This window comes from Anas platyrhynchos, chromosome 8 (assembly GCF_047663525.1).
Source record: "Anas platyrhynchos isolate ZD024472 breed Pekin duck chromosome 8, IASCAAS_PekinDuck_T2T, whole genome shotgun sequence".
Classification (NCBI taxonomy): domain Eukaryota; kingdom Metazoa; phylum Chordata; class Aves; order Anseriformes; family Anatidae; genus Anas; species Anas platyrhynchos.
In genome coordinates, this window is record NC_092594.1 from 39,656,392 (window position 1) to 39,681,216 (window position 24,825).

At 40.0% G+C, this 24,825-nt stretch overlaps 1 protein-coding gene across 2 annotated transcripts in view; it reads right to left on the minus strand.

Annotated features, from left to right (window-relative positions):
- Nucleotides 1-3,259: 3,259 nt before the first annotated feature.
- The window catches only part of SLC44A5 (solute carrier family 44 member 5), a 90,414-nt gene continuing 68,848 nt past the window's right edge, over nucleotides 3,260-24,825 (minus strand). For both annotated transcript variants that reach the window (XM_027462789.3, XM_027462790.3), the window contains exons 13-22: nucleotides 22,342-22,434; nucleotides 21,289-21,376; nucleotides 19,808-20,070; nucleotides 16,906-17,000; nucleotides 16,404-16,507; nucleotides 15,039-15,112; nucleotides 13,057-13,127; nucleotides 11,293-11,381; nucleotides 10,556-10,640; nucleotides 3,260-8,216 (exon numbers count right to left, since the gene is read on the minus strand). In XM_027462789.3, coding sequence (XP_027318590.1) covers nucleotides 8,104-8,216; nucleotides 10,556-10,640; nucleotides 11,293-11,381; nucleotides 13,057-13,127; nucleotides 15,039-15,112; nucleotides 16,404-16,507; nucleotides 16,906-17,000; nucleotides 19,808-20,070; nucleotides 21,289-21,376; nucleotides 22,342-22,434 — 1,075 coding nt within the window. In that variant the 3' untranslated portion in view covers nucleotides 3,260-8,103. The remainder of the gene's footprint in view (nucleotides 8,217-10,555; nucleotides 10,641-11,292; nucleotides 11,382-13,056; nucleotides 13,128-15,038; nucleotides 15,113-16,403; nucleotides 16,508-16,905; nucleotides 17,001-19,807; nucleotides 20,071-21,288; nucleotides 21,377-22,341; nucleotides 22,435-24,825) is intronic.

The window sequence follows — 24,825 nt, forward strand, 5'->3', positions numbered from 1 at the left end:
TCTGTCCAGTGCAACTGCAGCACAATTAGGATGCATAGTGCCAAAGAGGGCAGTGATGAGTCTCCTCCCATCTCCCTCGTGCCAGGGGTGAGGGCAGACATACCAACCAAAACCAAGCAGCCATGCTGCATCCCATCAAGTGGCAGCATGGGTTATCAGACTGCACCCCATGCCTGCAAGGGAGGCTTGCATGGTATGAGGCTCCCCTTGGATAACAGCAGCTAGAAAGAACAAACCTTGAAAGAGATGTAGGATCCCTGGGAAAGAGTTGCAATCAGAATTCTGGTACAATAGGGAAAACAAGGCTACATTTTGAATTCATCTGGATGTGGCTTAAAGTTTCTATGGCCTGCAGCCAGTGGTAGATTTAAATGTGATGTGGATGGTAAGAAAATCATGTGAGATATAAAACATCAGTCTGAAAACACATTTTAAGGAAGGTAAGAAGGCAATTTTGTTAGTAAGCCTGACATTTTGTGAAGGACAATATATGTATAGTCAGCTCCAACAGACCATGTGTGTTAAAAGGAGATACTGAGCTAGTTTTAAAAAAAAAATCCAGATTTATATGAGACACATAGTAAAGGCCCTCTATTCTCCAAAATTCCCTTACAATATCATTTATATTACAAACGTATCTTTCTGCAAGTTCACTATGATAGATTCTGCGTGGCTATACATGATTACCTGAACCCAAAAGATGATGTTGTACTTGAGCATACACAGTGCTTTACTATTATTGATGTTGTTGTTATTTATCACTATGGTCAGAAGTGAGCTTGAAGCTTTACAGAACAAAAAGCATGGAATGAATATATATATTTGCTATATTTGCATCTGATCAAAGTGTTAAAAAAATAATATGCATGCTTTCATGAAGATTTACTGTAAAGCAAAAGTGTCTTTTAGCTCTTCCAAGCAATAAGGAGGTCACTCTTCTCTGCAGGGCTTGCTCCTCCTTTGGTGTTACGTGGCCTTTGTCAGCCCAGTTGCTGAATCATGTTCAGGAAACACTAGTATCCTTTTGAAGAAAGTTTTTACAGTTCTATTATGTAGTTTATAGTATCATAGAATATCTCAAGTTGGAAGGGACCCACAAGGATCATCAAGTCCAACTCCTGGTTCCACACAAGCCTACACAAAAATTCAGATCATATGACTAAGAGCACAGTCCAAATGCTTCTTAAACTCCGACAGCCTTGGTGCCATGACTACATCCCTGGGGAGGTTATTCCAGTGCGTGACCACCCTCTTGATGAGGAACCTCTCCCTGATACCCAGCCTGAACCTCTCCTGCCTCAGCTTGACGCCATTCCCTTGGGTCCTATCACTGGTCACTAAAGAGAACAGATCAGCACCCGTCCCTCCACTCCTCCTCGTGAGGAAGCTGTAGACCTCGATGAGGTCTCCCCTCAGCCTCCTCTTTTCCAGGCTGAACAGACCAAGGGACCTCAGCCACTCCTCAGCCACTTCCCCTCTAGGCCCTTCACCATCTTCGTTGCCCTTCTCTGGATACTCTCCAACAGTTTCAAGTCCTTTTTGTACTGTGATGCCCAGAACTGCACACAGTACTCGAGGTGAGGCCGCACCAGCACAGAGTAGAGCGGGACAATCACCTCCCTCGACTGACTAGCAACGCCATGCTTTCAGTCCCTAGTTGAGACTAAACTTGACCACATCCAAACCTGCAGGGCTGATCCATTTGCCTCTCTGTATGCTATTTACCTTGTCACCACTTAAATTTTACTTTTCCAGCAGCTGTCACTGGTAAACATCCACTTCCTGAGGCACAGAAAACTTGAGACTCGTGCACAGCAAAACATTGCAGTGCTGCTGCAAGCTGTGCTGTACGAGAAGCACTGCTCTCCTGCTGTGGCCACTGATCAACGAGATTGCCGACTGCACAACACAAACCTACCAACTTTACCAACAAAAATGCCAGCGTTTAACTTTCTCTAAGCAATAGCATCCTCCGGTGTAAGCCTGATACATTGATTGTTTAGCCTTAAATGACATGCTGCAACTCTGAAATAAAACCTTCTTGTGTACCCCATGAATCTGCTGAATGTATCTATTTGCCATTTAGTCACTGAATCCCAAACAGATTGCCATGCTTTCTCCACTGAGGCATCTCTGTCTCCTACCACAGCAGTTGCCACTCTGAACGAGATGACAGCCATGCCCAGTTGTCCATCATATCTTTTTTTGTACTAATTCAAAAACTTCATCTTGCAATTTCATTGCACTGATAGCTCAGGGCCAGAAGCATCCTCAGAAAAGACTCCACACATATGGAATGACTTACCATCCATACCTTAATTATTAACCTTGAGCTCAAGTTCTGCTTTTGTCCTGGCTCCAAATAACTGCTCCAGTGCTGCTGTGCTGCCTCTGCTGAAATCCATCCTCATCTCTGAAATGCTATTACATTTTATTATTTCATTTCATTTCATTTTTTCATTTCATTTTTTTCCTGTCAGACAGAAAAATGTACTGCAGGCAGAGAGACACTGCCCCTTTTCCCCTATTTGTGGCACTGGGCCACTGGTGAGACTAGCACTTCTGGCTTGCTACAGCTACATCTGTGATTTCAACACCTACGGCAGTATTTCCTGTGAAAGCTAAGGGGCTCAGTCAACGCATTGCACGTGATAAAAGTTTTGAGGACATCACACAATGACAGCAGAAAAACATGGCTTTCAGCGAGTCTGCTAAACCCCCCCAAAAAAAGAGTTCTATCAAATTACAAGGTATGAATTTGGCTGATTTAAACTTTGTCTTGTCTGGTAAAACAAGATTTCAAAACAGGTACAGCTAAAAAGTCATGTATTATTCTTCTGCCGTTCAAAAAAATGTAAATCATAAAGAACAAACGATCCCCAAGCCTTTACAAATAGCATTAAGAATTTCCACACCTTAAGGCGCGGCGGAGTGTGGCCTCTCCACGCCGCAGGACGCGACTCCCACCCTCAGAGGCAGTCCCCGCAGCGCCGAGCCTGCCCAGCGCCCCGAGGCGGCTCCCTGCGGTGCCTCCGCTTCGCCGGTCGCTTGTGGCCGCCCCCCCGCCCCCCCGCCCCGGGCTGCCCGCTACGCGCTCGCAGCGCAGCCCATCCGTATAACACCCCGCTCCGCTCCGCGCCGGGCCGGGCCGGGCCGGGCTCTGCCGCCGCTGCTCTGCGGGCTGGCGATACCCTGCTGGCGGCTGAAGCGGGACCAGCGCCCTGCCTTGCACAGCGCTTCTCATAAAACAGGCGTACTCTGCTTTGTATCTAAATCTTTATTAGAACAATCCCCAAGAGCTGTAAAACAGTGAGTAACAACAAAATTAAATATTAAACGCTTTAGTTACCAAAGGTATTTAAACAATAGGTTCCTATTTCTGCATAGCAGAAGCAAACAGGTTTTAGAGCTCAAACTGTCATGTGCTCATGTTAATTTGGTTTTGGCAAGATAATAATATAACCTTAACAATCACATTAATTAGTGAAACACACAGTAACCTCCCTTCCATTTCTTAAACCTTAAATAGACTTTTTGTGATTTTACAACTCTATATGTGGGACAAATGCTTGTGGACTTTCTGTAACAAACAATTTTAATAGTAGTAGTAGTAATCATATACACGAAGAAACATTTATATTTCTTATTTGATTACAGCACAGTACAAATTACTTATTACCTCAAAAATCGACTGTATAAAAAGTTAAAAAAATTGGAATAATTTATAAAACGCTTCCAGAACAACAAATTATCATTCTTAAAATGGAGAATGAATTTTATGCTTGGGAACATACAAATAGATGTATTACAGTAGGATAGTATTTGCTAGCTTTTTTATTCATCTAAGTAGCAACAGCCCAGTTCTCCCTGCAGTTACACAGGTACAATGAGTAAGATCATTGTAACTGAAAGCAGAATGGGCCATACCCAGAAGTTCGTTATACCATAAATTAAAGGTATAAAAAATCTACTACTAAAACTGGAACAGTCTTACATTGTTTCTAATTAATTATTTGCAACACCACAATTGTCATATACTTTCTCCTGGACCACACAGTATACTTCCATGATCCGATGACAGCAACAGGAAAATTGCGTATGCTGCATTATGCAGGCTAAATATGCCTCATATTTTTTTCTGCAATTAAATTTTTTTATCAGTTAAATTCAAATAAAGAGAGCATCTGTTTTCTAGCTAGCCTTTTCTGTTGTGTAGTTTATGTGATGTGAATAGACCTAAAAATATAAGCCAGGTAAAATAATAGCCAGTTAAGGCACTTTGTCAAAGAGGATACAGTTGTCCAGGCTGAGAGACCTGAAATTGGTCAAAAGGAGACATTCTACATTACAGAAGACAGTCTCTTCCTCCTAGTTACTTCTGTGATAACCAATCTTTAGACTACTTATTGACTGTTCCAAAATAAGCTTGATATTGTGTCTGCCAATTCAGTTTACTGTTCTACTACAGAACAGGCAATAACAAAATATTTCATACTTTTCAATAGTAATGTTTGAAAGACTATTCAGCATCCTTATAACACCCAATTCACAATAATCAACTGCTGAATAATACTTGGAAAAAAAAAACCTCAGTATGAAAAATAATTCCATTTTACTTTTTTCTTTACTTTTTTTTTGAGTTGCATTTTTGTTGTTTTTGTTTGTTTGTTTTTTACAAAATTTGAAGGCTTGACATTAAAACTTTGGTATAATACATGCAAATAAAAGCCATCCATTAATGCGTCACAAGGAGACACAGTGAATCAAACCATAACTAAAGCAAACATGATTGCGTGGATATGACAGTGGGTATTTTCTCCTGTCTCTTGGTTTCTACATTCTGCTTGTTCAAGAGCCACAAAAAAAAAAAAAAATATTAATGTAAAAGGGTCTTTCTGAAGAGCCATCCTGTCTTTGTAACTCTTTCCCTAGGAGGAGAATCACCCAGTCAATAGCTGGGCAGGACCGCAGAAGACCCACCACCACCTGCTGAGGCCCTTGCAAACCACAGGACCACGAGATCCAGGCTGTCAGTTCCTTAAATTTTGCCACTTACTGGACTGTACACACAGAATAATAACCAGCCTCACTGTACAAGGCTGGCCCATGCCTTGTAGAAATTTTATCACTGACTTCCATGGGCTGAGGATCAAAGACTATATAACATACTTTACTGTGTTGTATGTAGCCACGTGTTCCACTTTAAAGTGAAGAACGGAATTCTAAAGTTTATACTAAAAAGGTAAATGTCCAAAAACATGGCCACCAGTCTACTAGTACCCATGGTGGAAGTCTTCAGACACTGTCCCACAGGATTCGTTAGGAACCATTATTATAACCTCTTCTTAAAACTTTTTTTTTTTTCCAAGTAAATACTTGCATTATTTTCTACTTAATTCATTAATAGCATTTTATTTTAAGAAGCCAATTTTACTATTGAATTATTATGATTTATTTACTCAGTTTATTGATTACAAAATTTGCATGGTATTGCTTTGTATTTTCACAGTTCTCTTAACTATATCATTAAGAAAATGGCTTTTAAATTTTATTCTCATAAATGATGATCATTTACATTCTAAATAATTAATTTTCACAAAATAGTGAGTGGAACAATTTATACACACACATATATTTACTGTATATAAATAATAATGCAATTTAAAACTTTCACTTTTAGAAATTCCTTTAGTAAATGCATAGGTTTGTTACAAAAGTCTTCTAATTAAATAACTGTACACTATTTCTGTTATGTTTTATTCCTAATAAACTCTATGGTTACATTCATATGATAAAAAAGCATACTGTATTCAGAAATACACTTTTTCAGCTGAGATCCCAGTAAGACATTGGAGTCCAGTAGAGAAATATAGATCACTTAATGCAGCCGCTTCAGCTGCAAACTAATTACATGGTAGGTCAAAAATGATAATAATTAGTGCATGGACCATAATCACAGACCAGCAGCTTATCTAATCATGGACTGGTGACACATGCCTCATAAAGTTATTGATTTAATTCTCAGACAAGATTAGAACAATAGGGGGTTGTATATTCATTGCCACACATGTGATGAGAAAGGAATGATAATGTCAGTGAAAACCACTAGTCTATTTTCTGAAGTTATGTTTCTCAGCCGTTTCTGTAAGTTTATGGTATCTCAAGTGGGGTTCTCAAAAACTGAAGGTTCCTACAGTCATTAGCTGTGTTTGAAACTATGTCTTTAGTTTACGTTATTTAAGTTCAAAAATTAAACACTCATTTCTGCTTCAGGGGAAAGAGCTACAGTGGCAGCTGGATAAGAGAATGCATAGATGCATCCTGTCACTTTTACCTCCATTCACAGGATTTCAAGATTCTATCATGCCCATGACTTCAAGAAGATGGGTGGTAATCATTTGTACATTAATTTAACCTCAAGCCTGTTGCATGAAGGACAGTTGGAGCCATAAGTCAGGGAGCAAAATCATTTTGGAATGTGTATTGTTGATAAATTTCCCCAGAAATTTGAATTCAAATAATCTGGAAAAGAATTTGCCTTTCTCTTTATGACACCAAAGGACTCCTTGGGCTGGAAAACTATTTCCAGCAGCTGAATTTCTGTCATAGATTTAGGAGAAGTATGCCACATGACAGTCCTGGTAAGTGGACTGTTATGGAATACCTTATTCAGTACTGGGGAAACCATGAAAACTAGGAGCACACCTGAATATAGTTGTTTCCTTGGGTAGTTACGAGATTAAGTTAGAACATTTCCAGCTCAGCTCATGGCAGTAACAAAGTCGAAAAGTATTCAGAGAGAGCGTAAGACTAATTCTGTGAACAAAGATGTTACTAACCTCAGTGATAGTTCTACTAAAGGGAGGTTCATAGACCTGAACAGAATGTTAATGTGATTTTTTGGAAAAGATTTTGTTCTAATAACCAATAATCTTCTGGAGCACTGAATCTTTTGGAGCATCTTTTGGTAGCTAATTAATCCTGTATCATATAAGACTCAAGTTCAATGTCTTATCTTCACATCTTACTGAGTGAGCCACCGAAAGCTTAGAGAAAAGTGTGCAGAAAGAGCACACTTGGCTCTTAGAATCCACATGGTCATTGCAATGTCTACAAAGAAGCCTTTGTCAGCTGGGCAAATGCAATGAAGTTCCTCGTGTACATACAGAGCTAAGACTTTCCTTCAAGGAAAAAAAAAAAAAAAAAAAGCCTGAATTTGGTTTTCCTTTCAGTGCAGCTCAATGTCGTCATAATGTAGAACATAATCAGAGTTCAATTAAAGATAGGGGATAGTACAAGCACCTCCCTCTTACACATCAGCTAGAAATGATACATTCACTACCTGGGACCAGATGAAATCCCTTTTCTGTGAACCACAATTCACTTTTTTTAAGCACTAAAAGACCATTTCTCAATTATATCATCTTTTAAGTACTACTCATAGAAAACTTCACTTAAATCAGTACCAACTGTAGTCTTCTCCAATTTCCTTTGGTGGGACTACATGATACTATCATTTCTTAAAATAGTCATGGATATGACTAAAATATTACTACATATTTCAGTGTAGGGCATCATTAATGCATGTATAATCACAGTTTAAATAGCTGAAAACCAGCATGTACAAAAAAATACAATCATAGCACCATATTTACAAATTTAGTAGCATCTCCTGGTTAACCAGAGAGTCTCAAACTATCTTTTTATGGCTAATTAGGTTACATTGTAGTGCTTTCAAAAAATTGCCTGAATATCTTTTACAAATATACACTTATAAAAAGAAATCTTATCAAAACTGCTGTCATCTAAGGCAGCAACTTGTGTTACAAAAGTTATTAAAACATTATTATAGACTTAGAAAAGCTTCAAATTTACATTTTCCTTTTCATAGGCACTCTATAAACTAAAACGTGGCCTTGTTTCACAAGCTTAAGTGTTTAAATTAGTTAAATATTACCAATGTTGCTGATTTTTTTTAGATGTAAGCAAAAGGAAAAAAGAATCACCCATTAACCAGAAGCATCATGTACTGTTTTTACTTGTGCCTTTTATACATATTTTGATTAAAATTGATACTGTTTTGATGTTGAGGTTTACTGTATGTTATCCTACTGCCTTCTTAGGGCTCAGTTCCTTCTTCCCTAGAATTCGGTGAAGGCTAGCTGACATGAAGTAGGGTTTTGCTGTAGATCCATCATTTCTTTCCAGGTCTTCACCTGAATTTACACAGCAAAAGCAGCCAAAGCAGCAAACAGCAGTGCAAACAAATGCAAACACACACACAAGAGAGAGAGAGAGTTGAAGGGAGACAGCAAAAGAACCAACATTTAAAAAAAATCTCAAGGCAATTTAGTTGTAGTGCTAAATTGCTGAAGGACACCAAAAAAATTCTGTTTTCTCAAGGCAGAATTTATTTTACACAAAGCAAAGACACACACATTTAACCATTTTTAAATGACAGCAATAAATCCTTTTTATTCTCCATTTCTTTGTTTTGGCATTATAAGTGGAAATTTTCAGGAACACTCATGTTTACACACTGGTGGCCAGTTTTCCTAAAGCAGCTTGACATTTTGTCCTAAAGGGAAACTTGGATTTAAGCACTTTTTAAAATCGGACCCTTCTTCATTAAGATGAAATTTGTTTGAAAACCTGATGCCGTGAGTGCACAATATCATATAGGATTTCCTACTGTCCAGTACAAAACGGAAGCATGGGAAGTAAAACAGAATATGAAATTAAAATAATGAGATGGGCACATAACTACTTTTAAGGGACCTTTTTATTTTTTAAAGGACCTTGAAGATCATCTAGTTCCAACCCCTCCCTGCCATGAGCAGGGATGCCACCCACTGGATCAGGTTGCCCAGAGACCCATTCAACCTGACCTTGAACAACTTCAGGGACTAGGCATCCACAGATTCTGTGTGCAACCTGTTTCAGTGTGTGGTGGAGCAGATCTCCACACTGCAGCCCATGGAGGAGCTCATGATGGAGCAAATGGATCTGGTCTGAAGGAGGCTGTGGCCCAGTGAGAGCCAACATAGGAGCAGATGATCTCATGGGCGCTGTGTTGGAGCAGTTTGCTCCTGAATGATGGACCCTGTAGTATAGATCCATTTTGGAGCAGTTCTTGAAGAGCTGCTGTCTGTAGGAAGCCCATGCAGGATCAGTATGGGAAGGCTGGCATCCCATGGGAGGGACTCCACATTGGAGCCTGAGAAGAGAACTGCACCTTGACAGTTCAGTATATGACAAAGTATTATTTCAGCCTGACCACAATCCCCATTCCCCATTCTCCTGCACCACCTGGGGGGAAGAGGTAGAAGAATGAATAGTGAAGCTGAGCCAGGGAAGAAGGAGAGGGGTGGAGGAAGATGCTTTTATTTCACTTTTAATTCTTACTGCTCTACTCTGTTATTCAGTGATGATATACTCCATCTTTCACAAGTCAAGCCTGTTTTTGCCTGTGACGGTACTTGGTGAGTGATCTCCCTGTCCTTATCTCAACCCATTAGCTTTTTTCATCATATTTTATTAGTTTCTTTTCATCATATTTTTTCATCGTATTTTCCACCCCTGTCTCTGTCCTCCATTGGAGTGGTGCTTAGCTACCTATTGATGTGAAATCAACAATGTGACTGAATTATTTGGCTCTGATTCCTTCAGAAAATGCAGCCATTACTACAACTCTACAGAAGTCAAGACTGAGACTCAGGTGCCATTGTAGCACTCAAACATAATCCATTTGTATCTTCATTCTTAACACCCAAGTATAATTGTCAGTATCCTGCACAGATGGCAATACATGAACACACGTGTCCAGATTTCTCACTTGCCTTGCAATTGATGTAACCACCTTATTGACTAGAAAAAATCATCATGATTCCTTGCTTTGTTTGGTGGGAACACTTCTAAATTTTCACAGAGGTAAGAAGTGAAATACGGATACTCTACAGTAGGCTATTCTTTCTACTTATAGCAGTAAAGCTGCATATGAGGATGCCAAAAAAATGTTTCTGACTGATTTTGTTCCTGTGATTGACACCCCGGTATCTCCAGAATTTATCCTAACTTTAGTTCCTAGAGAAGCAGAGTTAAGAAGGTGAGTGTTTAAATATGGTTATGATTCAGAGGAATATATGCTACTGTAAGAGGAGAATCAGTGTTATCATGTTTATTTTACCTCAGTGATCGCTGTGGATATGATAAGACTGTTACTATTTCAGTATTCCCTTAGTACATAATAATTTGTCAGTTGTGAGAACAATCACTGTCACGTAACTTTCACTTGGACCTACCAGAATGACTTTCATCACATAAATTAGTATGTTTATTTCTTTAATCCTCTAAGTCTAGAAAATTGAATGTGTTCTGTAAGAAGTATATCCTCTTCTTATAATTACATCCTAATTTGAGATCAACTGATTTCTTTTAAGATGATTCTGTGATTCTATGATTTTAGTATTCTCTGACTGGAAAAATTGAACAGTAGTCCCTTTGAGAGTGCCACAGAACGCTTTCAGATATTAGTGAAACAAAACTCAGTACTTACAAAAGCAGAGGAAAAGCGTATCGACACACATTGCATAGACGCTGAAGAACCCGTGTGCAACAAGGTAGGAGCCAATAATGACAGTCTACAAAAAAAAAAACAAAGCACAATAAAACCCCAAATGTTAGTTTGTCATCAATATGGCAGTATTAACACAAATTAGAAGCCTAGTCTGCTAAGCAAATTTTGGTAGAATTAATTGCAGCTCCATAATTCTATCAGATGTTACTACTGATGTGAAAAGGTATTACAGGTTCAAGACGCTGTATCCTAACATGCAGTAGCCACCACTTTTTCAGCTGCCAAATTGGAGCCATTTCAACTCCAACAGAAATTATATGCCAAGAACATTCTGAACTCCTTCAAGATATTATTCTAAAGAATGACTCATCCTGGAGCTGTTCCAGAGTTTGTGAGGGCTACAAGGAGAAAGAGATGCATCACAGACCTTTTTCATTATAATACCCCCCTGTCATTGGTGCCTCATCACCAGCCTTTGCTATCTGGAAAGTCTGAGCAAAGCAGATGTGAAAACTAATTTCTCTGAAGGTGCACAGTCATTGCAGTGATACTACTGCCTGAAGGACCCGCAGGAGTAGAGTATAGCAGTTCACTCCTCACTTCAGTGGGTAGTATGTCACTGAGAGCATGACAGGAGCTGTTACCAGAACATGCCCTGTCTCGTCTGAGCACCTCAGGTTGCCTGCAGTGTTCAGAGGATTAGACAGTTGTCTTACCAACAATGGTACCCAGTAGTAATTTAATGCTGGTGCTTCCTGTGCAAAGATCGGTATTCTCTGTGTGAAGAAAAAGAATGCAAGAACACCTGAAAGAAGCACAAAAGGTTAGTGATTCCTAGGGCTACTCTGATTTTCTAACAGCTAAAGAATGGATGAGAAAAAAACAACAGACAGTAGATCCAAGGCTGGTTTTTACAAGAGCTTGTCAACAATTTATTCCTCCATACTAACGATCTCCTGGATCTGTATTCTGAACAGGAGAGAGATAGATGTAAATTAATCAATTACTTTAAAGATATCCATGGGCCCAAAATGACTTTAATCAATTGGTTTATTTCATCGTTCTACTGGATTTAATAAATAATGATGAAAAAGACAATAGAATGGAATAATAACTAAGACCACCAGGTGGATTTTTCTAAAATAAGGAAGAAAGAGAGCAAAATCCTGCTGCTTTAGATTTCATTGCTTGAAGAAATACTTAACTATTTCAGATTAAAAAGAGAAATGACAATGCTATTGATAAACAGAATAATAAATTTAGAAGAGAACAATGCATTTAAAACAGAAACAGACAAAAAGATTTAAATCCACTACATCTTAAAGAGAAAGAAGACATGAATGAATTTCAGTATTTTATGGCTAGCATTTCAGAAAATATGTTTCGAATCAAATTTGCTGCCCCATCTTGAAAGTCACACAACAGTAATGACAAAAAAAAAAAAAAAAAAAGATGTGGTCCTGGCATTAATTTTCCATTTCTAGTAAAAATATCGTTCATTAGTAATTTTTTAAAGTATACAGAATACAAAATATGTATATTAGTGTAACAATATTTTGAAACTGCTGTCACACTTTAGAAAAGCTGTAATTAAATACTGCCAACTTGAATTTCTGAAAGTGCTTAAATTTTTTAAAAATCTGTTTTTTATCATAGCAATTTTCAAAATTTTCAAAACATATTTTTTGATATTTTGTGGTAACAAAGAAAACTCTATGAAGATGTTAGAAATATTCTATTTCATTCCTATAGCTTGGACATTCTTTTGAATGGGCTTTTATACAGCAGAGCTTCAGGCCCATCTCCCGCACATCTGTACCATCGCCTCTTGTATGTGTACTGTCTGGTACCAGCTGAATGTCATGTGCAAGTTGGCTTAGTTCTCACGGAGGGAGAACAGATTATGACTGACTTACTGGATGTGAATTTGATTTGATCCAGCTATGATGCTTTGTCTGCAGAAGTCCTTGTGCTACTAACCCATGCAAACACAGTAAAAGCAATTACAGAAATCACAGGATCATAGAATGGTTTGGGTTGGAAGGGACCTTAAAGATCTTCTAGTTCCAACCTCCCTGCCATGGGCAGGGACACTAAAACCCTCCCACTAAACAAGATTGCTCAAAGCCCCATCCAGCCTGGCCTTGAACACTTCCACAGAAGGGGTATCCACAACTTCTCTGGGCTACCTGTCCCAGTGCCTCACCACCCTCATAGTAAAGAATTTCCTCCGTATATGTAATCTAATCCTACGCTCTTCATCTAATTGATATTATTATGACCATACAGAGAAAAAAATGGGAAAAAATATATTTGTTTCAGTTCAATCTTGCAAATCTTTGGATATGGGAACAACTTCCCAAATAGTCAGACCAAGGAGAACCTCCAACTGTTGACTAAGCATATATGAATATGGGAGGCATACTTGTAGGTAGCAGAAAATAAGAACATACAATTTGGAAAAAAAACTATTAGCTTACCTACACCACCAGCAACGAGAATTTTCCCCAGGAATAAAAGAAAGTCTGTGACTTTGTCCAGAACTGCGACTCTGTTCAGCAAAAGACAAATGATATATAACCATCATAAACTGGACATTTGTATTCTTTTTCCTTACAACTATGGGTAATTGATGAAATGTGGCCAAGAAGCTGTTTACTGCTGATTTAACAGACTGACAGGATAACAATGCAGAAGAGCAACACTGATATGGACTTTGTTATAACCTAATGCTGTGAGGCAAAAAAAACACTGAGCCTTTTGTTGAATTAGGCCTTAGTGCAGCAACACTGCCACAGCACTTGGAAACTGTTCATTGCTCTTGATGATAAAAAAATAAAAATAAAAATAAAAATAAAAATAAAAATAAAAATAAAAATAAAAATAAAAATAAAAATAAAAATAAAAATAAAAATAAAAATAAAAATAAAAATAAAAATGTATCTTTATTTCAATCTTTTTTTTTGGGTCACAGATAAACCAGCCCAGAAGAGGCAAAGTACACACCATAACAAAAAACAATGTTTGTGTAGATTGCTGGTATGTCCTCTTTTCACTTGGTCCCATCTGGCCACATTTCATCACTCCAGATCATGCCAAATCTACAGAAATATCTTAAGATATGGTACAACACTGAAGGTAGGAGGCTGCAAAGCAGAGGGACAGTCACAGATGAATGAATGGAGGTAGACAGAAAAATTGACAGTAAATCTGCAGCCTTCACTGAAAGCAACAGCAGGGAGTTTCTGCCTGAAATCCTGCCAGCCTGTCTTACCTTAAACTTTAGGTAAATAACGGAATGGAAAATGAGCTTTGCATACTCAGTCTCATGACTACACTGAATGCTATGCAGATTGCAGTATACAGTACTGACTACCGTGAAAAATAAACATTGTTACTATTAAAAAGAACAAATCATAATTAGCCTGTCAGAGTTCAACAATAGAAGCAAAATACACAAGATAAAAAAAAATCTATTCAAAACCATAAAATTATATCCCTATATTTTAGTTGTTGCTTTTACTGATTAGAACAGAAGCACAAAGGACAGTGAAGCAGTAGTTCTGTGAGGAAACAAATGCAGCTTCTCTTTCCTATTGCACAAGCACTACACAATGTGGCCAGCACTGTTCTGATATGTACTCAATTCTCACATCTCCAATCCTTTCCTCCTTTTTCTTAAGCATTGTTTCCATTTTGCTGTCTTTCAGCATCCCCTTCCATTCCTCTCCTCCTCCCAGTTCTTCACTAAATAAACTACCTAACCTTTTTTACTGCGACTCTTCCTTAGATTGTCTGCTACGACATCAATATGGCCTGCTCCCAAGTTCTTCTCCCATTCTTTTTTGATCCCACAGTATTACAGGAACAGCCAAGAACAATGAAGAAAAGTACTGGTGAGAACAGGGAGTTTGGCAGCAGTCTTGATAGTGGGGAAACAGACCTGGGGAGTTCCCAGCATCAGGGAAGATCTGGTTATGTTAAATACACTGTTTTTGAGTCCCTCTTCTTTCTTGCCACATTTTAACACCCCAGGCTTTCTGGAGCAATCTATAGACTTTGATCTTTCAGTTTTCCTTTTTGAGAGAAAGCAAGCGGACAAACACTCAAGAAACACACAAACAACAGATTATGAGTATTGCATTGCTGTATACCCATAGATCTCCTCTCAGCGACTCCATTAGTTCCTTGGAGGCACTATTACAATCTATTGGGTGCTTAGGATTTTAAACAAGCAATCAAAAAAAACTGCTGTATTAGATCAACTTTGTAAAGGTTACTGTGCCAGAGAGCTTGCTCTTACACACTGGCTTTTAGAAGTGATGGTCGTGTCATGGGACAGAACCAGCTTACATTAATAATTGGAGTAGAGGTGGGAGAGGAAGTAGGCTGTGTTGCTGTGTCTTCAGCATGCAATACAGAGAATCCTGACATTTCCAAGGACTGAGAGATGGCCCCTTACCTCACCACATTTCGCATGAGCAGAAAGAATGCCTCCTTCGCTGAGGTGCAGAAGTTTTTACCATATATGGCAATCTGCAAAACAATAGTAGTTGTTAAGTGTTTTAAATAATCAGAATACCTTTTTGTATTTAAGAATCATGTTACATGTAATGCATACTTCTTTTTAATCTGTGGCCATGGAACACTTAGGAACATAAAGGAACAATCCCCCAATCACCTGCTATCTATCAATGCTTCCCATCAAGCTGCAACAGAATATCATCCATCTTTTCCCTCCAAATCACCTGTTTGTGAGCATGCTACCCCTTGCGATCTTGCAGGCAGCAGATTCAGTACTTAGTTTTCCAAGCGGAGTAAAGATGCTACTTGCTGAGTGATTCTTCTCACTTAGCTAGTTACCCATGTAAGATTTATAGCCAGCGGAAAGGAACAGGTGCTTGTAGAGCAAAAGTGAGTTGACCCATTTAGATATTGACTTAAACCTGACTCTGTTCTTGAGAATACATCAGCAACGCCAGTATCAAAGTCAGTAGATTTACATCAGCATAAAGCACAGCAGCTAAAGCTAGACAGGAACAAAAACATTTTTTCTTTCTGGAATAGTGTCCACAAGGGTGAGATATTCTAGAAAACTTCTTCTGGTTCTAGTACAGTCAGTTTGCCGACTGTAAAAAAGATACTCAAAAAGAATACTTCTTCTTCAAGACAGCATTAATTTGAAATATCTTTTATTAGAACAGTGGTTTATAATAGATTCATTACAGCCACTTCCTTTGAGATAACATCTGTGACTGTCATTTTCAATCACTTAAATTGTTTCAGGTCAGAACATCCTAGGGTTAAATCTGTGTATGTCTATTTAGGTGAAAATCTGGAATTTGTCTTCAGGAAGCTGAAATAACAAGGGTTATTTCAGAGTAACATCACTGCTGCTGCTAGTAGACTTTGTGCTTTTGACTTCCAGGAGCAAATACAGATACCACGTGCCTTCTGACTTCCTTATTCAAATCCTGCCACCACAAAGAAGTGTCCAACATGCAATAAAAAACAAGATAACATTCTTGTTGAAATCAGGATTTCACCCACTGATTCAGAGAGGAAGTTAACCAGTTATGCCATCCTTTTCCACTTACTTTGTGAGGTATGGAGTATGGAAAAAGACAGTCAAGAAAAGGCTGAGCTTAGAAGAAGGAAAAAAAATCTTACTTTTTCATGGTAGTACCACATGCATTTCCTGAAAATGCCTATAAGTGCCATTATTTATTCAGCATATTCTAGTACTGCTGGCTGTTGACCAACTAGAAGTAACTAGGTTATTCTACCATCCCAGACAGGGGAGACCACATGCAAAGACAACACATACCATGATGTAGGCATTTCTGTTTATAAATTTTAAGAATTTTTCCAAACACCAGAAACAGCATTTGAGGCAGCAGAGTAGAAATCTAGTGAAGGAGTTCTGTGTACCTGAAAAAAGGAGAGAGTACATCATAGAATTCGCAAACAGTCTTCAGAACAAAGAAATCTATTCAGAAGAAATTCTTACATTGTGGCAAAACCAGAAATATTTCTTTTCTTCTATGTTCTAATATTTTCTTTCTTCTATGGACTCTCTTTCCTAACCTATTTAGCTCACTAGCTTTCTGTTAGATCATATTCACGTCCTGAATGAATTCTGCATTAAACTCCCAATTTACTCAATTTGAGTAAATCAGCACACATTCATTGATTTTGAATTGAACTAAAATGGCTAGTGCTAATGTGGAATTCATCTCTTTTAATTGCTCAGATAACATCTTGGGAAAGTCATGAAATCATTTACAAAAGGAGTTCTTAATAAGCTAGAGCAGATTCATAAATCTTACCTTTCAGTTTGTGATCCAAGTATTCCAGTATTACTCTAATAAGCTGGACAATTGCAAGAATTAAGGCTCCAAATGCCAGTGAACCTGTATGGTATCTGAAACAAATTAAACGTTATTTAATGGCTTGTATTCACAGCAGTTGCCTCTAATTATACTTTATGTCTTAATCACAATGACATTGCTAAACATTCCCTACCATCACAAGCTATCAGCTAAAAAGGTAAGTACAAAGCCTGTGTTAAGCTGTAATCACAAAATCACGGAATTGTAGGGATTGGAAGGGACCTCCAGAGATCACCAGGTCCAACTCCTCTGCCAAAGTAGTAATGACTCCTTTATCTCAGGTTGCTTAGAGCGTGCGGTGCAACTTAGATCACTACAATTCATTCACTTTTACTCAATCCCTTTGAGCAGTTTTGGAAAATAAATTATTCTAGAATAAAGTCAATCCTAGTCTGGACAGAGTATCCATGGCAGATAACTATAGGAGCCTAATTATAAGGTAGATTGTGAATCAATTATCTCATAATGTCAAGATAGGCGTTACATATCAAAAGATTATTATGACTATGTAAATCTTATACCTATGTTTTAAAAGTGTTTGTTCCTTAATTGTTATTAGTAAACTAGGCACTTCATGAATCAGGCCATCCTTCTTTAGGTGGACAGGAAGCACCAAACATTTAATAATCATGGAATCATTAAGGTTGGAAAAGACCTTCAAGATCATCTGGTCCAACCGTCACCCTACTACCAATGTCACCCACTAAACCATTTCCCTAAGCACCATGTCCAACCTTTCCTTGAATACCCCCCCCAGGGACAGTGACTCCACCACCTCCCCGGGCAATGCATTCCAACTACTCTTGCTCAACTGCTCTTTCTGAGGAGAAATGTCTCCTAATTTCCAACCTAAACCTCCCTTAGTGCACCTTGAGGCCATTCCCTCCAGTCCTATCACTAGTTACCTGCGAGAAGAAGCTGATCCCCAGCTCCCCACAACTTCTTTTCAGGGAACTGTAGAAAGCAATAATGTCACCCCTGAGCCTCTTCTTCTCCAAACTAAACAACTCCAGTTCCCTCAGCTACTCCTCATAAGACTTGTGTCCCAGGCCCTTCACCAGCTTCATAGCCCTTATCTGGACACATTCCAGGGTCTCGATGTCCTTCTTGTAGTGAGGGGCCCAAAACTGAACACAGTACTTCAGATGTGGTCTCACCAGGGCAGAGTACAGGGGGATGATCCTCCCTGGTCCTGCTGGCCTCTAATGACCATTAGGTTAGGGCACGGAGAGGGGGGAGCACAGCAAAAATAGCGGAGTGTGCATCCTGAATAATGCACTGCCTTGCTCCTCCCATGCCAGTCACAGGAGATGGACTGTCCCATGAAAGGCTCATCTCCACAAGCACAGGGGCACAATGTCAGGTGGGGGAACCCAAACGATGCACTCAAAAGATGGCCTGTCCCAGAAGAGCCATCAGCCCCATGGCTGAGGTGTGAAAACCATCAAGATGAATCAATGGAATTGAATTCTTTGAGCACTTTTTGGACTGGGCAGTGTTAATGACTAGGGATATTGGACAAACTATGGGATACAGGGGAAGAGAATTAGAAGATTTTGGGATAGCACAAGACTTACTATGGGATATTTAGAGGAGGAATCAAAGGCAGGTTAAGAGGGGAATCATTGTAGTTTGAGGAGGAATAAATGTGGGAAAAAATTAGGAATAAGGGGATAAAATGTTGCATGTAAACAGCTACACATTAGTACGCCTTCTGTGGCCATGCACTGCACCTGATCAGCACAGTCTGATCCACCTTATTAAATTGCATTTCTGTTTTCATGGGTGAGGGAAACTTTCTGTGTGGATGTGTGTGGGGATGGATTTTTAAGTGCAAGCAGCTTGACACAGACCACACATCAGAGGGCCAGTGGAGCTGTGATGCCAGCACCTGAAGCAAGTAATAGTATGTGAGTGTGATTGCTAGTGGATATTAAGGTTGATTAACAAGTGAGTAGCTTAAGTAGCTTGGGAGCCAAATATGTTTGTCTCTCTCTGAAGGTGAGACCACAGGAGGAGTTGGCTGCCAGAGGTACCTGAAGGTCCTGGTCAACTGCTGGAGAGACCATTGGGTCTGCATGTTAACTGAGACCTGTTTGTGTGTCTGTCTCTAAGAGAAAGTCACCTGGAGAGGCTGACTACAGGAGGAACCAGGAGTCCCAGACAACTTCCAGAGAGACCATAACGTCTGGGGGTTATAGAGAGTGGTGTGTGTGTTTCTGTGTCTGTGTATCTTTGTGTCTGTCCGTGAAGGGTGGAGTCTGTAACAGCAACTGGAGTGGGGCCATGGGCCTCAGGGTCACATAGACAGCTGCCAGCAACTCGGGAATTAGGGGATCCAGGAGCCAGCTACTGGATAGATCAAGTGTCTGAGCCAGGCTACTGGTGGTATATGCACCTTATATTATATATATATACAATTGGGTAGAAGTCCATCAGTGGGAATTACATATACTAACAGACCATCATCCTTAACAGTCAGGAGTCCTGATCAGAAGGGAACAGGATGAAGCTACTGGGGCTAGTGCTGCTTGTGCAAGTGCTCTGTGTGCAAGTCTGCTGATTTGCACGGTCAGCTGTGTATATATTTGTTGTATACATGTGTCTGGGTGTCTGCACCTACTGGGAATAACTGCTCTGCCTTGTAACTGGTTGAACTGAGGGAAAGCAAGCTGCAGCTGCCTTGCCTCTACTGGGCTAATGGATTTGGCATTCCCCTAGAAATTACATTTTCCTGACTAAACATTTTCATTTGATATTCTCCATTTGGCTTACCAAATTGTAAAAACAGCACTTGTTGAACACATAACAAGGATGACATCCAGCTTCATGGTCTTACCTTATTGCCCGTCCAAAGGAAGAGAAGAGTGGCCACAGTGGAATATCAGCTGGTTTTCGAGAGGCCCAGTAATAAGAGGCAAAGGCACCAGCAAGGGTACACTGACCCAGTGCAATTGCAAAGTTTACCAGCCAGAGAAAAACAAAGGCATTAGCTAACTGAAAGATGAAGATGTACTTATGGTACAGACTTTCTCCTCCATAAAATGCAAAAGTACACTGAGCACCTGGACATAATTTGGTAACGTTGGTTGTGTTAAAAGTCTGTATGGAAAGAAAAACAGAAACCAGAATGATAAGCAACGATTTCCATGTAGAAAGTCTCTGAAATTTAGTGACTTAATAAAAATCACATCATTCTGTTTGATGTTTCATTAGCTTATTCAACACTGCACTCCAACAGTATGCAACCTGTTTACATATTTAGGGGGTTATATTAATGTCTTATTCAGGTGCTTAACTTTAAACTAAGGAGTTAGCAAACAGACCTGTTCACCACGTCTGAAACCAACAAAAATGGAACATGAATTTCAGAAATCTACTTTTAAGACAAATACAGAATCATAGAATATAGCAGCATAGAATCACAGAATGGCTTGGGTTGGAAAGGATCTTAAAGATCATCTAACTCCAGCCTCCCCTGCCATAGGCAGGTATGCCTCCCACTATATTGGGTTGGCCAAGGCCTCGTCCAACCTGGCCTTGAATACCTCCAAGGATGGGGCATCCACAACTTCTCTTGGCAACCTGTGCCAGTGCCTCACTACCCTTACAGTGAAGAATTTCCTCCAAATGTCTAATCTATATCTATTCTCTTTTAGTTTAAGACCATTCCCCCTTGTCCGATCATTATCTACCCAAGTAAAGAGTTCTTCTCCACCCTCTTCCTAAGATCCCTTTAAGTACTGAACGGTCACAAAAAGGTGTGCCTGGACCCTTCACTTCTCCATGCTGAACACACCCAGCTCTCTCAGTCTTTCTACATAGAAGAGGTGCTCCAGCCCTCTGATCATCTTCGTGGCCCTAATATGCTTCAGTTTCATTAAGGAAAACCTGCTCAGCTTAAAAAAATATATATATATTATTCATTTGAAAACTAGAGGCCAAATCTACATCTTGGTAAATTACCACATTTGAATTAAAATGAGCAAAGGACAATGAAATAGAAGCCTCGCAAATTTGAGAACACCTATCAAAAAAATCTGTATTTCTGTGTCTCCCTCCCTCACCCTGTAAACTATTAATACCTCCCTGTCTCATGAGACAGTTTAGAAGAAAAAATAGTTTATATCTGTAAATTGCTTTGAACAAAGAAGTGTTAACCTGAAGAACTATTTGCAGATTTAACATGAGGAAACATTATTTAAAATAAGCATGTTTTCTACTAGCATTGCATCTAATAGGAATTAAGAAATGCAATTAGTATAACATTTATTATAAATAATAAATAAATAAATAAAAGTAAATATTAGTTACACTTACCTCTGGGTCACAAGTCATGTTTGCATACTTGCACAGTGTTTGATTAGCCATTACTTTATACACAGGTTCTCCTGATGTAGCTAAAAAACTTAATTAAATGTTTTAAGGAGGAATCACACAACTGTAGGCTTTGAGCAACTTAAGACTCTGAAGTGGGGAACCACTAGCTCTAAAGAATATGTGCAGATAACAGAAAAATTGCTTTTGCTGTGCAGATATGTACATGAAGGGCTGAAAGGTATGATGCAATATTCTGATTACTCAGAGAACTAAGGCAAACTCCAATCCTGAACTATGATAATTCCTGGCCAGAATGGGCAAGGAGAATAACCTTGAAGGTTGTGTTAGTCTCTCTTGCACACCTACTTATGGTAAGGCAGATTATACAGTGTGTATTTGATGGTTCATACTTTGGTGGAAGTAGACACAGAGCAGAAGAATAAATTAACATTGTCCTGAACAGCAAAATCTGGCATTCTTAGCACGTGAAAGAAGAAAAAAAATGTTTTAAAAAAGCAATTTTCTCCCTCTCTGATTTCTTGCCAAACCCTTGCTGTTCCAGGAACAAACAGTTATTGCTGTTCTGCAGTTTAGAGAGGACTAAATGCATGATATATTCTCATTCCTTTCCTATACTTTTCTGAACAAAAAACACCAGCAGCCTCCCCAGCTAAGAGACCATTAACATTGGGCCTGTAGAGCATGCAGCACATTAATGGCCATATTTCCTCTTTGCTGAGGGCTTTTTTTCACCTTTTTTTCACCTGTAATACACTACATACACCTTATGTAGTGTACTAAGGCCTTGCATGATCCTCTATGACTTGGCAAGAATTTTAGTCCAGTTCTTTTTAATGAAATTAAGTCTACTGTCTGATTTGTACATCAATCCCAAATTTGCAGTGAGGAACAATCCTGCATCAGTGGAGCAAGTGCTAAGTGACCAAATAGCCCTATTGACATGGGTTTGGTTAAGGTGATATCACAGAGAATGATTTTTTTCTTGCAGAGCAGAAGACTGTTCTCCAGAGATGTATACAGACAGAAGGATACACAGCTGTCACAGCCCAGTAGGAAATGCAAATTGCAATGAGTATGAAGGTGACAATTGGGTAGAACAATGTAGACATTATATAGCCAATAGCCCTATGAAAGAAAGAAAACGTCACGTAAGCTATAACAAGATAAGCAAAAAAAAGCTTTTTATCAGCTTCTAACATCATCCTTTTTACTTTGAGCTACTTGTTGATAATGGTAGCATAATCTAGTGCTGGGATCTCAAAACACTGCAGGTACTGCCTTCATATATCTTCACTTCAATATTTCTACCACTCTATTGGCAGCAGTACAGATGACTTCACTTATTTGCCATGTTTGAGCCTGTCTTCTACTTTCTCCTCCTCCATTACCGCTTCACAGATCCTGCTCTTTCCTGGTCATAAACCCATTTCAATCACATCTCCTTGCTGACTGCTGCAGACATTATCCTTTATTTCCATGTCCCACTCTGATCAGATCCTATGCTCTCCCTTCAGCCCCTACATAGCCTGAAATTACCCCTTACTGCTTCGTATTTCGGGATATTGGTCCCATTGTTCCTTTCCTGTCTTAAGTATTATTTAGTCTGGGTAAAGGCACTGAACTTCTCTTCAGAATTCCAGGACATTCCGACACCTTCCCATGACTGTGACTTTCCTCATGCTGAGTTTACGTGGTAAGGGCTTGGTAGCAGGAGGGCTGCAGGCATGGCCTCTGTGAGAAGAGTCCAGAAGCTGCCCGATGTTATGCACCAAAAGGGACCTGCCGCTGACCAGAGTTGAGCCAATAAGCAACATTGATTGCACCTCTGTGAGAGCATATTTAAGAAAGGAAAAAACTGCTGAGCAACAGCAGCTGGGAAAGCAAGGAGTGAGCAACAGCCCTGCAGACACCAAGGTCAGTGAAGAAGGAGAGGAAGGAAGAGCTCCAGGCACCTGAGCAGAAGTTCCCCTGTGGCCTGTGGAGAGGCCCTTGGTGGAGCAAGCTGTTCACCTGCAGCCCATGGGTCTCACATGGAGCAGATCTCCACGCAGCAGTCCGTGGAGGAGCCCATGGCGGAGCAGGTGGATGTGGCCTTAAGAAGGTTGCAGCCCATGGAGAGCCCCTGCAGGAGCAGGCTCTGGGCTGGAGCTGCAGCCTGTGCAGAGGAGCCCATGTATGAGCCCATACTCTGACAGGAGCTGCCACCCATGTTGAAACAGTTAGTTCTTGATGGATGAACCCTGTGGTACAGACCCATACTGGCGCAGTTCTTGAAGAGCTGCTATCTGTGAAAAGCCATGCAGGATCAGTTTGGGAAGGATGGCATCCCATGGGAGGGACCCTATGCTGGAGCTGGGGCAGAGAGTGACTGTGAAGGAGTGGCAGAGATGAAGCATTAGGGATTGACTGCAGTCCCTGTTCCCCTGTGTTGTTCAGGGGAAAGAGGTAGAAGAAGGTGGATGGAGGAGAAGGTGTTTTTAGTTTGCTTTTAGTTTCTTACTGTTCTAGTCCAGTAGTGATAGGCAAAAAATTATATTAATCTCCCTATGCTGAATCTTTTTCCTTTGAAAATAATTGGTGAGTGATCTCCCTGTCCTTATCTCAACAATTGAGCCCTTCCCATCACATTTTCTCCCCTTTTTTCTTTGAGGAGAGGGAGTGAGGAAGTGGATGTGGTGGAGTTTAACAGCGTGACCAGCAGGGCTAGGGAGGTGATCGTCCCCCTGTACTCGGCTCTGGTGAGGCCGCACCTCGAGTACTGTGTTCAGTTTTGGGCCCCTCGCTACAAGAAGGACATCGAGGTGCTTGAGCGGGTCCAAAGAAGGGCGACGAAGCTGGTGAGGGGTCTGGAGAACAAGTCCTACGAGGAGCGGCTGAGGGAGCTGGGCTTGTTCAGCCTGGAGAAAAGGAGGCTCAGGGGTGACCTTATCGCTCTCTACAGGGACCTTAAAGGAGGCTGTAGCGAGGTGGGGGTTGGCCTGTTCTCCCATGTGCCTGGTGACAGGACGAGGGGGAATGGGCTAAAGTTGCGCCAGGGGAGTTTTAGGTTAGATGTTAGGGAGAACTTCTTTACTGAAAGGGTTGTTAGGCACTGGAACAGGCTGCCCAGGGAAGTGGTGGAGTCACCATCCCTGGAAGTCTTTAAAAGATGTTTAGATGTAGAGCTTAGGGATATGGTTTAGTGGGGACTGTTAGTGTTAGGTCAGAGGTTGGACTCGATGATCTTGAGGTCTCTTCCAACCTAGAAATTCTGTGATTTTCTGTGAGTTCAGCTGCTCAGCAGGGTAAAAACACCATTCTTGTATGTGCCATAAATGAGTGGTGCTGGTGTTTGGCTGTTGGAAATCAGAAAGAATAATAAGCCTTGCAGTGTTTACAGCTTAAGGAACCCCTTTGTACATCGTCTGATGTCAGACGATGTACAAAGGTAGACTGAGTCATCGTCAGTCTACTAGTACTTTTTGTGGCTAGAATGTAAATAGTGAGCAGGAACTTAAGCATACTAATTGCTACTCC